We start from the raw sequence: 15427 nt of genomic DNA on the forward strand, positions 1-15427 counted from the left end.
ATATTATAGTACCATCGAGTTCCCATGCTCAAGGGAAAATGCACAAGGTGGTAGGCTTTGGATATTTAGGAGAGAGTCTTGACTCAAATAGAAATAGATAGGATGGTGCTACTTGGTAAGGAAAATGCTCAGACACTACAGTCAAGCGGGTTGGTCAAATAGCTACACAATATGGAGGGTAGTTGTGGACAGGTGCGGCTGATAATCATGGAAAGCAATTCATGAATGTAGGAGTTATGCACATTAATAAGAGGGGTAGCAATAAGGAAATGCGAAGGGAGGAAGGGTGGGGAGGCATGGAGGGACTGCGTGCCACAATACAAAGGCAAGAAGAATCACAACAAATCGGGGAGTGATGCCCTTCATACATAAACACAGAACATGCCTAAAGTTATACCTTATATTTGTCGTCATGCGTGTTTTCCTCTATTTGTGGCAAGCATAACAACTGTATCATTTGTACGATAAACAAAAATATCTTTTTGTGATATATGGTGATACATTTTCCATGTCAACGTGGTTTCTTCTACATGTAGCATGCACGGCAAACTATATCATTTATAACATACTTAACATCGTTTCAATAATGTAAAATTGCATGCAAAAAATGACGTTTGGGTTGTATAGCGATAATTTTCTTTGTGACATATCTAAAAGCACGTTATTATTTGTTGTGAGATAAATCTTTGTAAAAGCTATACTAACCTCGTGGCAAGGTCAAAATAGCCATTCTTATGTTTTAATTAACCTTTTTAAATGCAAATGACCATATACATGCACATACATTCATCCCTACAAACACAGGCACACACGTTCTACCCCTATGAGCACCTCCGAGATACTGAGCCAACACAACATTTTGAGATTGATGAAGCCATCACAGGCACCTTCGTAGTTGACGAAACATCTCCTCCCACTGCATAAACATCGTCGAAAAGCCTAAACTAAAGGCCTATTCGGAGTCCCTCCACTCCACGACCCAGCTTCCGGAGTACGCGAGTTGTAGTTGAAAATCGTGGAGCGGGGAAACAGCTGCAGGTGGAGTTGTAGTTGAAAATCGTGGAGCGAGGAAACAATTGCTCCACATATTCTGTGATTTTGGAGAGCCGGCGAAGTTGTAGTTGAAAATCATGGAGCGGGGAAATAGCTGCTTCACAGATTCTGCGATTTCACGGAGCCGGCGGATTGTCGAACAACTCCTAAATCCAAGAAAATACAAGCAACAATGCTAAGTCCAGGACTTGAAACCTAATGGACTGGTTCCTCAACCACAGAAAAACTAATCATCTGAGCGCTCAATTCGCTGTCTTAATCAACGTTTAAGAACACATTTATCTCTTTTTCGCTATTCTTTCAGAATCTTACACTCGTTTAATCTTATCGTAAACAAACTTAAACGTACATTCCTTTAAACTTCAACTTAAACTGATCATCTACTACCCCTATAAAAACACGAGAGGACGGAGAACCAAATCATCTTATCCATCGAAACCTGCAATCCGATGGTCTACATCCCTCCAGCCTACTAAACGTGTTTTATGCTTTAATTACCCACCATGCCATTAGGTTAATCTACTACCACTATAATCACACAATCCCCACCACATGGTTCGTAAGCCTTTCCTCTCACGCCTGCCGCGATCGATCCTAAAAAATCGCCCGCTCGCCTATGCACGTCCCCAGTCAACCAACCCCCGCACGCACGCTCCTCCACTCCCCTGCCGGACCAATAGCCCACCACCGCCCGCTCCGCTTGGCTCCGCCGCTGCCCCCGCACAACTCGGCCTTCGTCGCCGCTGATCCTCCGCCCGCTGCTCCACTCTGTCGCCGTCCGCCGATGGCCTCCTCCCAAAGGCACTGACGGCCGAGGATTCTTTGGGAGGGGCGGCAGAAGGCAGCCGGCAGGGGACGCGGAACGACCCGGAAGACATCTGCCCTCACGCGCTCATCGTCTCGCTAGCCTACCCGATGGCTGTCGGTGAGCGTCTTCGCGACGGCCGCGGCGAGAGCTGCGTCGACGTGACGATCCCTCTGCCCCGTTTCGCCTCCTCGCTGCCCCGCCACTCGCCATCACAGGGTCTCCCCCTCATGCTTCACCCTCAACTCTCCCAATACGGAGGTAAATAGGATTCCTGAGTTCCTTTTTTGTTTATTCTATTGTTTAATATGGCTCCTAATTGGATACAAAGTTGACTAAACGATTGGTGTTGCTGCAGTTTTTTTTCTACATTGATTTTTGGTTCATGATTTACCCTTCTTATTACCATTTGCTAACTTAACCACCTCTCTCTCTCTCTTTCTCTCTCATGTTGTTTCTGAAGATCTTTTATGTGTCATGTTGACAAGGGTGTTTGATATGAAATCCAAGCAGGTTGCAGGTGAGGTGAATCAAGGTGATCTATATGACGTAGTGAAGGATAAACTCCTCTCCCTCATGTTATTTCTAGATATGTTATTTTTCAGTGAATTACTACTGAAGCATTGATTTAACACTATTCTTGGTCATGTAAGAAAGCTGAGATTTATCGTGGCCACATGATTTTTGTAAACATATCATGTGAATATTTTCATAGAAAGTTTCCCTCATATCAAACTGTTCTATTTCTTCTACACAGGAAGTAGGTACAATATGCAGGCTTCATAGCAGATGTTTGTGAATTTTATGCCAGGTGAGCCACTTTCTTTGAATGCTTATGTTCTAATATTTCATATCTCTGAGCTTTTGAGTGCTAACATTGTTCTATCTTCCGAGCTCTTGAACATTTGCCTGCACAAAAAAATCTATAATACTTGCCTTCTCAGTCCAGTGGTAGTTGTATACATCATTTATTCAATCCTAAATTTTTGAATGGGCAACATGGATTAGATGCGAAAACGGCTAATTCACATGTTTGTCGTCTCCATGTTAAACACTGAAGAAATGTGGGTTCTATCTTTTCAGATCAGCAACGCGAGAATAGCTATATTGCTTCTCTGTTCTTTCTTTTTTTTTTCTCACGAAACAGAAAAACTGAATGTATTTCTTTTGTACTTTATGTTTCTCAATCACCTACTTACTCACCTAGCTTTCCTGGATTCAAGAGTATGACTGTTGATTGTTGTACACTGAAGGTTGAAACAATTTACTGTTTGCCACCAAGAAAGCTGCAGGTCTGATGTAAGCAAGCAAGTTTGTTCTTATCTGTTCCTAAAAAAGAATGTGATGTGACAGAATAAAGTATAGTCAATGCAATGTACTCATATGTACAACTGTATAAATTATTCCGCTTTTACGTGATGAGCCATTCTTCTGAGAAACTACACCTATAAGCATACGTCTTTGTACAATTTTAGTCTGGTGTTGACAATAAGCCAGGTAACGGGAACATGTAGCACATGGATTTTATCTGGTGTTGACAACAAGCCCGATAATTTTAGTACCATTTCTGTAGGAATTAAAAGACAGCCATTTCTATTTTTCTGTTTTTATAGCACATAATATTACATTCGTGGATGAACCAATCTAGGGAAATCCGATTGCCTCTTTGGTTCCTTTACACTTTTGCTTAAATTTTCAGTAGTTCAGAAAGCAAGTAGTATGATGGTCAACACTGCCTCTTCGACAGAATGTCAGCATTTAGTGCCTTATACCGGTTTGTTTCTAAATTATAGCATTAGGTGTCATCTCTTACAGGTCTTCACAAACTCTCTCAGAAAGGCAAGGTATAACTTCATTTTTCTTTGGTGTTCGCCAGTGCGGCCATAGCGCAGCACAAATCCAACATGGAGAAGTATGTTTTTCTTCACATACCTTGTGGGGTAAAAATGGGTTGTCTTCCTATCAAATGTTGGTTCTTGCCGTCCTTGGGGTTCTGATTTCAAATATTTCCCCCCTTCCGTTCCAGCTGTTCAAGTGACATATATCATGCTCGTGCGAGGCTACATGGTCACATGATGGAAGCAATTTATAGCCGGTAAAATTTGCTCTTGTTGTTTCAAAATTACACTTATTCATACTGAATATAGAGTGTTGTGATTGTGGTGTTGAATTTGCAAAGGTGCAAAAGCAAGAACAAGGAGGCCTATGGCTAATGCTTGCACTCACATTTTTCTCACTGGTTTTCACTCCATACTTGGGGATGTTTTGCTTATGGATAGTGGATCGATCCAAGTAAAGACTTGATGATAAATTCTACCATTGTTTGCTTGATTAGTATTTTCTTAGTACAGAGCAAAAGAATGTTGTTTTTTGGTCACCTACAATAAAATTTCTTCCTTTAACCTACATATCATTTATTATTCTTCTCTCTGAAACACGAAAAATGCAAAGATTTGCTGAAATTTCAGCTTTGCAAAACCCATGATCCAATCTATTGCTGCCCTTGTCCTTCCAAATAGATAAATACAAGGGATTGAGATGGCTGCTGCAGATGCTTCTTGTCAACATTAGATGATGATTTTGTAAGCGACTATTTTGAAAAATATTTTCTCAGACTACACAGTAGTCTTGTTTTTGAACTGGCTCGGGGGTGTATTTCATATGTGTGCTGGACGCATGAAGTTGCAAGTTTCTTCTTCTTACAAAGGGAAATATCAAGCATTCTTACCAAAGCCTTTGAAAAATAGTCTTGTATGGGACTAAACAAAGATTCATGCTACACCAGTTATCGTGTTCTTTTAGTTGGGTTCATATAGCTTTAAAAATATAATTTATTTAAATATGTCACACATTTTTTCATGTAAGTGTAATTCACAGCACATTATGTAGCTGATGCCACTGATAGATTATTTAGAATGGATATTTTATTTTGAAATGTTGATTTTCGGTTGTTTAGTTTTTTCTTAGAAGACATAAAAGGCATCTAGACTGTAAATTTAGGATCCCATAGTTATTTTTCTATGGAAGAAGACGAGGAAATTCATGTATTATCATTTTGAATTCTATATGTGATTATCAATTCAAGTCAAATGCAATTAATTATAAACATATGTGAATTTCTTGAGCTTCCAACTTGTTCCTTTTGATTATTATTAGTTGAAACTTAACACTTGTAATGTTGTCTAGAGCTTCAACATTCTCTCGGGAGAGACACATGCATTGTTAAATTTTCCACATGAAAGAACTTCATTACACTGTCAAAGTTTACTTTATCAAAATAAGGGTAGTTTAATTTGTCTGAATCCTCTCTTTGCAAGATGAAAGATTTAGCTTCTCTCTATCTTTATGTTTCGCTCGAAACGCAAGCTGTGAAAAGACTCCACCAAAATGCATTTTGATTGTCACTTTTAACAAATCAAAATAGCTTGGTGCATACAAATTCAGGAGATCTCCAAGCTCAGAAGCTTGCACCAGCTCGGAAGAACTACAGTAGAAAATTCAGTGCAACTATAACATGTTGAGATATTGACACATGAAGGTTACGAAACAATCATCTAGGGTGAAGCGGATCCTTCTGCGGGGGCAGAGCCACAATTGTCGCGTCGGGGCAGCGGCGCCGTTAGCTCGCGTCGGCGACCTGCTCGCCCAACTCCTCTATGGCATCTTCCCGTGACGTTACAAGATGGGGCGACCTAGCTCCATGCAGCATTGGTGCTGGCCGCACCAGCTTCCTGCGGCGCCCCCCTTCGACTGCGTTGTCTCCCTTCAACAGCTCCTATAGAGTAGAAACGAAAACGGACAGTCCCAAGACATAGCCAACAATTTGCCTATAATTTTGAGAGGGGTTATCTACAAAACAAGCTCAAGTGGATGGTGAGAACCATACATGTGATATGCCACCATTCGCTGCCGATCCAATGCTCTACATAGCAAGTTTGCAGATTTTCACTGAATATGGATTTTCTGAATAAGTCGCCCAAGAAAAAAATGTGTAGGTATATGATTGGTAACTATAAATGTTTCCCTCTACTTGAATCGGTTAGCTATATTGTTCCATGAACAATTTAAATTTTAAAGTATTCATAGTGTTCGAGTAAGTACATATATTAATGGAGACGTGCATTGCACGTGCAAGCTTTAGTCATAAGAGGTGGCAGTGACAGCTGCCGTTGCTCCCAAAATCCTCAAACCGCAAAAACCAGGGGAGCATCCTCTGTCTTCCTCCTCTGCCTCCTCCCTCCTCTACGTCTTCCTCCTCCATCCCCTAACTCATCTCAACCCCACTGCAACTACAGATCCACCTCGCCCTCGAGCGGCCTCCCATGGCGTCGCCCTCCGGAAACCCTAATCCCAACCCCAACGTCCCCTTCGAGCTCAGCAGGCTCTTCAAGCCTCCCCCAAACCCTAACCACCCCACAACCGTGCCGACCCCCGCTGGCATCTTCCCGGGCGGCCCGCCCGGCGCGCCGATGGCCACCGGGCCGCCGGGCCCCTACTCCTACCCGCCCGCCACCCCGCCCTTCCACCGCAACCCGTACCTCAACTACCCCACCGATCCCAACGCCGTCCACCTCCCCGTCGCCGCCTTCGCGAACCCTAACCCCACTGGAAACCCTATCCCTAACTCCAACCCCGGCCCCAATCCGGGAGCTCGGCTCATGCAGCTGCTGGGCAACACCGCGCCCACCCACCTCGAGTCCGTGGTGTCCATGCCGCCTACGTCATCGGAGTTCTCTGGCGGCCCGGTGGCGCCGCTGCCAGGGATGCCGTCAGCACCGCCGGCGAGGATGACAAGCACAAGCAGCAAGATGCCCCGGGGCAGGCTGCTGGGACCGGGGGACAGGGCCGTGCACGACGTGGACTCGCGGCTGCCAGGGGAGGCGCAGCCACCGCAGCTGGAAGTGACGCCCATCACCAAGTACACCTCGGACCCGGGGTTGGTGCTGGGCCGGCAGATCGCTGTAAACCGAACGTACATCGTGTACGGCCTCAAGCTTGGCAACATCCGCGTGCTCAACATCAACACCGCACTCCGCTCGCTCCTTCGTGGGCACACACAGGTATGTCTTCTGTAGACTGATCGTACCAATAACTTTTTGCTGTTGAGTAGTTTATATGCTCAAGTGCCTTGTTGGAGCCCGTGATGTTAGTGCAGACTTGTTGCTCTATGCATGAGCTCCCTATAAGCATTAATTTGTGTGGCGAGGAAATGGTGTGATGCTACGGTGTAGACTATGCCTCAATCATAAATTCATTTCCAATGATGGGATGCATGGAAATTGATTGGTATAAACTAGATACAGATTAGGCTGGTCATAGTGGGAGTAACTTAGCAAGTAACATAGCGCATTCCAAGACAAGTTTGCGTATGTGGCATCTAGTTAATGAGGAGAGATGTGTTTGGAGTAACATAATATGTTACTGTAACATAACGCAAACCAAAGCAAAATGAGTCTATAATGTAATAAATGCAATCATCTATGATACTACCTGTATGTTACTTTGCACTATGAAGTTAGTAACAAAGACTAGTGTCATGCATATGACACTAGTCTAAGTTACTCCCCACTATGAGCAGCCTTAGTTCACCTGAAAAAGTGAAGTGTTGCATGGTGTATATACACAAAACATGCAATCTCAAAGTACGAACTCACGCTGGATCTAGTGTTGTTCCCTACATACTGGGGGCAGCAAATCTGGACTCTTATATTGCATATGATGACAGTCATATTCCAGTCTGAGGTCTTGACTACTAACTATTAACTAAATATGGGTGGAATGTTTATTGGAAGGTTATGTTGTCAAGTGAAATAATATGGTGCTACGTGCAGCAGAAATCCAAAGGGAATAGCTAATATGCTTGCTGCATAAGCCAGGTTCAGGTTATTAATGACTAGTCATATTTATAGTCCACTGGAATTAATTCTTCTTTCTCATACTGACGGGGTCCATTTGTCATCGGTTATCGTACTTATATAATATGAGCTGTACATATCTGATTTTCAGCGCCAATTTTTTCTTAGTTCTGTATTTGTCTTGTTTCACGAGGTAATGTTGATTTTAGTTCGCATGAAGGTACAATTCTTTATTATATTTAGCGTGGCCTTATTTTGTTTGCTGCAGAGGGTGACGGACATGGCTTTCTTTGCAGAAGATGTCCATCGTTTAGCAAGGTACTTCTATCGATATATGGGACCTTCTGGATGCCTTTTCTTATAATTTTAGGGTAGCTCTGTTGGGTACCTTTGCTACTGTGCCATCATTTTATTGGATGGTGCTCACCTGACAGAAGGGTGTAGTGCCCTCCAGTTATTACACACCATAGCTGGTTTCATCACTAATCCTTCTCTTTCACACACAATTAATATTTTGTTTTTCTTCTTGACAGTGCAAGCGTAGATGGGCGTATATATGTATGGAAGATTGACGAGGGACCCGATGAGGAAAATAAACCACAAATCACAGGAAAGATTGAAATGGCCATCCAGATAGTAGGAGATGCTGGAACTTACCATCCGAGAATATGTTGGCACTCCCATAAGCAAGTAGAGCCTCATCTATACCACCTGTCGCTTTCGGTGTCTTGACTGGTTTTCTGTTAATGATTTATGCACTCATCTTGCAGGAAATTCTGTTTGTTGGAATAGGGAACTGTGTCTTAAAAATAGACACAACAAAAGTGGGAAGAGGAAGAGACTTCAGTAAAGAAGAGCCTCTTAAATGTTCACTTGATAAGCTCATTGATGGTGTGCACTTGGTTGGTAAACATGACGGGGATGTCACAGATCTGTCCTTATCTCAATGGATGACTACCCGTCTGGCTTCAGCATCAAAAGATGGCACGGTTTGTACAAGATATCCTGTTATTGGTTAGGAAACCTATACTTCATGATAGGCAATAGCACAGGAAATAAATGGTTGGCAAAGCAAATGATCCTGAACATCCCGCTTAAGCTTCAGTTCCATTGCACATTCAAGTTCAGATTTGTTTCGATTTAATTTATAGTGTCTAAAATGTTTGAATATGCTGTCCAGCTCCACTGTGAGCTGTATGCAACTAATGCATGCTAGGACTGCTGATCTTAGTTCAGTTAATTTTTTGTTATCCTGCTAGACATGGGCAAAAATGCCATTCTCGTAGAAGTTTCTTCTTTTGTGATGGGTGATCTGGGAATAACCTACCTGTTCTTTTGTTGGCACCATGTGACCAAAAGATACTCTCTGAATCTGTAGATGCAGTTTATGATGTGTACTGTTTATTTTGGCAGGTAAAAATCTGGGATGATCGCAGGACAGTGCCTTTATCTGTGATGAAACCGCATGATGGTAAAGCTGTTTATTCGGTTTCTTTCCTTACAGCACCAGAGCAACCAAATCATATAAATCTCGTTACAGCGGTATGCATTCTTCTATGTTTTCACATTCTAACTATATTTGCTGTCATCTTTAATCACCCTCAGCAGCATGTTATTCTGTAAACAATGAATAACCACAACACAGTTGCCCAGTTCATATAGGATTGATTGAAGTCTCACCATGCTTAAACATCATGGCAGTGCCTGAAAACTGGAGTTAAATAGTGCAGAAATGATCACTGTTTCCTAATTATAGTTTGCATAGGTTTTCCTGTTATCAGTATGTCATTATGATAAACAATGCATGGACACTCTTGCAAACTTGGAAATTAATCTTTCATATGCCTTCATTTAGCATAATTCTTTCATGGTGTTAACTTTTGTGAAATATCGCAGGGGCCTCTCAACCGAGAAGTAAAAATCTGGGCTTCCTCTGATAAGGAAGGTTGGTTGTTGCCAAGTGAATCTGAGACTTGGAGATGCACTCAAACTCTGGAACTTGTGAGTTCTCTGGAAAATAGGTTTGAGGAAGCATTTTTCAACCAAGTAGCAGTGTTGCCACAAGCTAGCCTTATTTTGCTTGCGAATGCCAAAAAGAACGCTATATATGCTATCCATGTTGAGTATGGTCCGGATCCTGCTTCTACTCGTCTGGACTATATAGCAGATTTCACAGTTGCAATGCCTATTTTAAGTCTGACGGGAACACATGAAAGCCAGCCTGATGGTGAACATGTAGTACAAGTCTATTGTGTCCAGACAATGGCTATCCAGCAGTATGGATTGGAGTTATTACTCTGTTTGCCTCCTACAGCTGATAACGCTGGGCTTGGTAGGGATCTGGCTATTTCCCATGTATATGAGAGACCTCTAGAAGTGGCATCAGTGGAGTCATCAACAGAAACTAAACCACTGAGTGATCATCAGGGAACAGGTAACACAATAGTAACTTAACACCCTATTGCTTCAGTTAATTCACACTCTTGATGTTGGTATTAAAATTTCATCCCCATTGTCTGTGTACACAGAAGCTGATACTGCTACTCATGTTTCATCCCCAACTCCTTCATCAAACATGGATAATGCTGGATCTTATGCAGAAGCTGTCTTGAGAAGAGAAGCTTCAAGAGGCCCATCTCTTGGTGATCATGATGGGGACAAGTCATCTTTTGATTATTCAAAGAAAAGGATGGATTCTGATGGTACAAGTGGGCAAGGAGCATTTGATAGGAAGGATTGCTTTGGGAATGAAGAGCCAAGAGGTGGCCAGGTTGATGGTACAGTTTCAGATCCTCATCCCACGTTTAAGGTCGGAGTGAATGCCACACACTTGATTACCCCATCTGAAATTATTTCAGGTGTGCTCCCATCTGCTGAATCGACTGCTAATGGCAGCCCACAGAATGTAGAAATGGAGTCAAAACTTGTGGCTGAGAAAAAAGCAGATCAAAATATTGGATTTGAGGATGTTAAGGAGACCCAAATTGTTCAAGAGAAAATGGAGAGACTTAACATGTCTTCAGAGCAAACTGTAGAGACAATTAGTGAACGCTCGGTAACAACTGACAAGTACAGTGTGGAAGATTCACAGAGATCAGACCCCACACTTCTGAAACAACATTCTGGTGCGCGGGATGAAAATCTTCCAAGAAGAACAGCTGAAGCTACTGAAAACATCAATGGCTCTTCGTCAAGGAACTTGCAGTTACCCTCAGCTACCAAAGAGGAGAAAGTTCTGCATCCTCAGGTGTCTGGGCAGATGTCTCCTCTTACAAGCACCTTCAACTCTACTGATTCATCACATGAACATCCAAGCAATACAAACCCTGCCATTGATTCTGTCCCGCAAGTAGCTGCCATTCAAGGAACATTGCAACAGGTGATTCAATAGAAGTTTCTCTCCCTTAGTGCTGAAACTTGTCTGACATTATTCGGTGCTGGTAGACTTCAAATGATTTACATCGAAATAGTTGCTAGAAAATGTGCTAAGACTGCAGCCCAGTTAAACATGAACATTTGTTAGATAAATTGAGTTGTGGTTGATCAAAATTTATAGCCGATTTATCAGTTCATCCCCTTTGTTTTGATGGTTGAAGTAATTAAAACAGCTGTAACTTAGGTGTCAGCTTGGCTTTTGTTTAGTTAAAAGAATGAAATTGTCACTCACAATTACGTAAAAGGAAATGCCAGTTCTTTCATGTGAGCCGGAATAAGTAATAAGCCTGAAATTGAGATTCTAACCTGTGATTGTGCATTGCGCATCATTCCTGATCCGCATATTGAACTTTAGAGTTGGAAATAGATCATGGGCTGATCTACTTCTGAGGACTGCTGCTCTCTAACTGCTTGTTAAAATGCCTTTGGACAATGCCAATGCATGTTGCTTGAATACAGCAGCATACAGTTAATGTTGTAAATCACCCTAAAAAAAATGTTGTAAAACATCCTGGTTGTATGGTGAAAATTCTACTCCCTCCCTTCCAAATTAATTGAAGTTCTAGCTTCGTCCTAAGTAACTTTATTAAGTTTGACCAAGTATATAGAAAAATGTGCTAATATTTACAAAGTCAAATATATAGAGTATGAAATATATTTTAAGGCAAATTTAATGAAACTAATTGGTGCTGTAGATGCTCGTATATTTTTTCTGTAGTCTTGGTGAAATTTTAAAAAGTTTGACTTAGGGCAAGGCTAGAACTTCCAAGTAATTTGGAATTGAGGGATTAGTTTCCAAGCAAGCGACTGTGCATCATATTAACCTCTAATCTTGATTGCACTGTCCTAGTTTTCTATAATTTCTGAAATATTCTTGTGTTCATGTTGTTCCATAATATGAAAGTATTTTTTGTTACTTGATGCCATGGAAGCATGACATAATTTATCTTGCACAAAGACAGTCTTAAATTTTAGTTCTGATGCAAAGCATTACGATATTGACAATGCCTGTGCCATTGCAGCTTATGGCAATGCATACTGACATGCAAAAGCAGCTGAACGCAATTGTGTCTGCTCCTATTGCGAAGGAGGGCAAAAGGATCGAGACATCACTCGGGCGTAATATTGAGAAGTCCATAAAGGCTAATGTTGATGCCATGTGGGCTCGTATCCAGGAGGAAAATGCAAGGCATGAAAAGGTTGAAAGAGAGCGAATGCAGCAGATTTCTACTCTAATCACAACTTCTGTAAACAAGGACATTCCTGCTATACTGGAGAAATCATTAAAGAGAGAAATATCGTTGTTGGGACCCACCATTGCAAGAACAACAACACCTATCATTGAGAAGTCCTTGTCTTCTGCTGTTTCGGATTCGCTTCAGGTTGGGGCTATTCTTGTTGTTCCCTATATTGTGATTTCCCTCATATTTCTCATCAATTTTTCCGTTTCAGAAAGTTCTTGGGGAAAAGGTTGCAAATCAGCTGGATAAGTCCATAAGTACGAAACTTGAAGCTACTGTTGCTAAGCAGATCCAAACACAGTTCCATACATCTGCCAAGCAGGCACTTCAGGTATGTATCTTTGGCGCGTATATAGTCCTTGTAGATCATTAGCAGCAAAGCTCTTAATTTCAAATGGAACATTGTAAGCATGATTTGTTTGTGCCAACTTGATTTGTTTTTTCACAGTTATTATGTTTCGTATGCATTACATATTTAGAATTGAATGGCTGCTGGAACGAACCTATCCTTGCATGGGATTGTGCACGTTGGAGTTGTTTTTAGGTGTTCTTTAGGAAGATCATATGGGTAGGTGATGTATAAGAATAAGATAATGAAACATTGTATTTTGTGAGCAGATTTGTCGCATAGTGCCATGTAGCATGGGCATATCTCGTAGGCACACATCAATTCACTCCAAATACTGTACCATGCTAATTTAGTCAGCCAAGCACCTTGTAATTTACTATTTTGGCAACCAAACAAAATCTTGCATATCCAACCCCAACTTCTATAACTGTACATACAAAATGAGATTCCATTGGGTCACCAAGCAACTCACTACATATCTGGATTGGGTTATTACCATGGATGATCATTTTGTCAGCATTGATATATTGCTTCTTAATTTGGGCCCTGCAGGATGCTTTACGGTCAAGCTTTGAGTCATCAATTATCCCAGCATTTGAACAATCTTGTAAGACAATGTTTGAGCAAGTGGATGGTGCATTCCAGAAGGGCATGTCTGAGCATGGTACTGCTATCCAGCAGCAGGTCGCAGCAGCACATAGTCCATTGGCACAGACTTTAAGGGTAAGGCTTGCAAGTCTTTCATTTTGTTCTTATTACATGCAGTGCCAGAGGCCATAAATATGAAGACACAAGCTGGATATATTATACAGTTTTCCCATATGCTGAGTAATGCTCATACTTTCTTTCTCATTTGATTTTTTTCAGGAAACAATCAATTCAGCATCATCAATTACCCAGGGTCTTACGTCAGAGTTACTTGATGGTCAGCGCAAGCTTTTGGCACTAGTTGCATCAGGGAACCCAATATCACATAATACTAGTGCTTTGCAGCCCATCAACGGACCAATACCCAATCTCCCTGAGGTACTAAATACTAAATTTTCCACTCTAGTGGTCTACCTATTTGCTCTATCAGACTGTTTCCATCCTTGGCCTTCTGTACGATTGAATACGTGGGATATAGTCTTAACCCCCCACCCCACCACAGTTCATTTGTGTGTTTTCTGAATAATGAGAACATCAAGCATTTGGTTTACTGGTTGTAATTGCTGTTTTAGGCTGATGTTCCACTGGACCCGATGAAGGAGCTAACCAGACTATTATCTGAGCAAAAGTTTGATGAGGCGTTTACGATGGCTCTTCAAAGAAGTGACGTCTCCATGGTATCTTGGTTGTGCTCTCAGGTATTGGCCACACTTAATTTTTTTAAGTAGTTGGCCTGTTCCCATTTTCTTGAGCAAATCAAGAGATGTATAGAGACATACAAACTTGCATCTCATAGTTAGTTCATCTCATGAACCCATGCTTTCGTTACACCACGGAGAAACACTTTGATCAGGCTATGCAACCTTTTAACTAGCATATATGTGTAAGTGTGGATACCTGATACCCTTTCTGGCAGGTTGATTTGCAAGGTCTGTGTAGACTGAACCCCGTTCCTCTGAACCAAGGGGTCCTTCTGGCCCTTTTCCAGCAACTGGCATGCGACATAGCCAACGACACACCTCTGAAGCTTCAATGGATGACAGCGGTCGCCATGGCAATCCAACCAACCCATCAGATGATTGCAGCGCATGTGAGGCCAATATTTGAGCAAGTCTATGGTGTCTTGGCCCGCCAACAGTCGGTACCAGGAACCAGCCCACTGGAAGCGAACAACATCCGCCTAATGATGCATGTAATCAACTCGGTGATGATGACCCACAAGTGAGATGATAGGGCGCATTCTGTAGCCGCTGTAAGTTTGAACCACCATATGATCTATTTGTGAGCCCGTGTACAGAGGGAATTTTGAGAAGTGGCTCTTGAACCGGCAATGTGGCAGTGATACCATACCCCTACCTAGAAGGTGTTGTAAATTGGTTATCTTCGTGTCCGTACTTATGGCGCCTACCACCTTGTTTGGTGGAGCGCTTTAGCTCGTTACTTGCATTCCTTGCACATGCGTTGAGATGTTTGTGGCCACCGTGCCAGTGTCGTGTGTGAATCCTGGCGCCGACGATGGCAGTTTAAACGTTCTGGTGTGAACCATGGAGCTGCCGCGGCACCGACGATGTCAGTTTGTTTATTTTTCGGAGAGAGTTGGAGTTGGAACATGCGAAAGTTTTGATGCGTCCTCAGCGCGCTGGTTCTGTGTCGGCCAATGGAAGAAAGAAGGGCCGTGCTAACGTCTGATCTACACAGGACAGTGTAATCTAGTTAGTGTTGAAAACATTCTTATATTATGAAACGCATGGAGCAGTACATCAGACGTATTAGTGTCAGAAACACTCTTATATTATGGAACAAAATAAGTAATACTCCCCCCGTTCGAAAATACTTTTCATCAAAATGAATAAAAAGAGATGTATTCTAGATACATCTCTTTTTATCCATTTTGATGACAAGTGAGTAGGTCAGGATGAAGGGAGTAGGTCAGGATGCAAAAATGTCGGTCGTGTAGTACTTTGGGTTTGCTCGTGTTGGAATCAGGAATCCTTGTTTCCTGGCCTGGCAACCCAGGGAACGTCCATCTCTTTTTGACACC

The 15427-nt window shown here is 42.2% G+C and overlaps 1 protein-coding gene across 2 annotated transcripts; it reads left to right on the forward strand.

Annotated features, from left to right (window-relative positions):
- Window positions 1–6034: 6034 nt before the first annotated feature.
- LOC119329369 (enhancer of mRNA-decapping protein 4-like) lies at window positions 6035–14931 on the forward strand. Of its 2 annotated transcripts, XM_037602406.1 has the most exons (14): window positions 6035–6918; window positions 7982–8031; window positions 8247–8403; window positions 8484–8702; window positions 9127–9255; window positions 9610–10147; window positions 10242–10490; window positions 10572–11092; window positions 12171–12530; window positions 12601–12720; window positions 13291–13461; window positions 13606–13764; window positions 13959–14084; window positions 14303–14931. In XM_037602406.1, exons 1-14 carry the CDS (start codon window positions 6181–6183, stop codon window positions 14609–14611), a joined length of 3846 nt encoding a protein of 1281 aa, XP_037458303.1. In that variant the 5' UTR covers window positions 6035–6180; the 3' UTR covers window positions 14612–14931. The 2 variants fall into 2 exon arrangements, with proteins under 2 accessions (XP_037458303.1, XP_037458302.1); XM_037602405.1 differs by having other exon boundaries at window positions 10242–11092.
- Window positions 14932–15427: the final 496 nt, after the last annotated feature.

The sequence above is a fragment of the Triticum dicoccoides genome, chromosome 7A (genome assembly GCF_002162155.2).
Source record: "Triticum dicoccoides isolate Atlit2015 ecotype Zavitan chromosome 7A, WEW_v2.0, whole genome shotgun sequence".
Lineage (NCBI taxonomy): Eukaryota > Viridiplantae > Streptophyta > Magnoliopsida > Poales > Poaceae > Triticum > Triticum dicoccoides.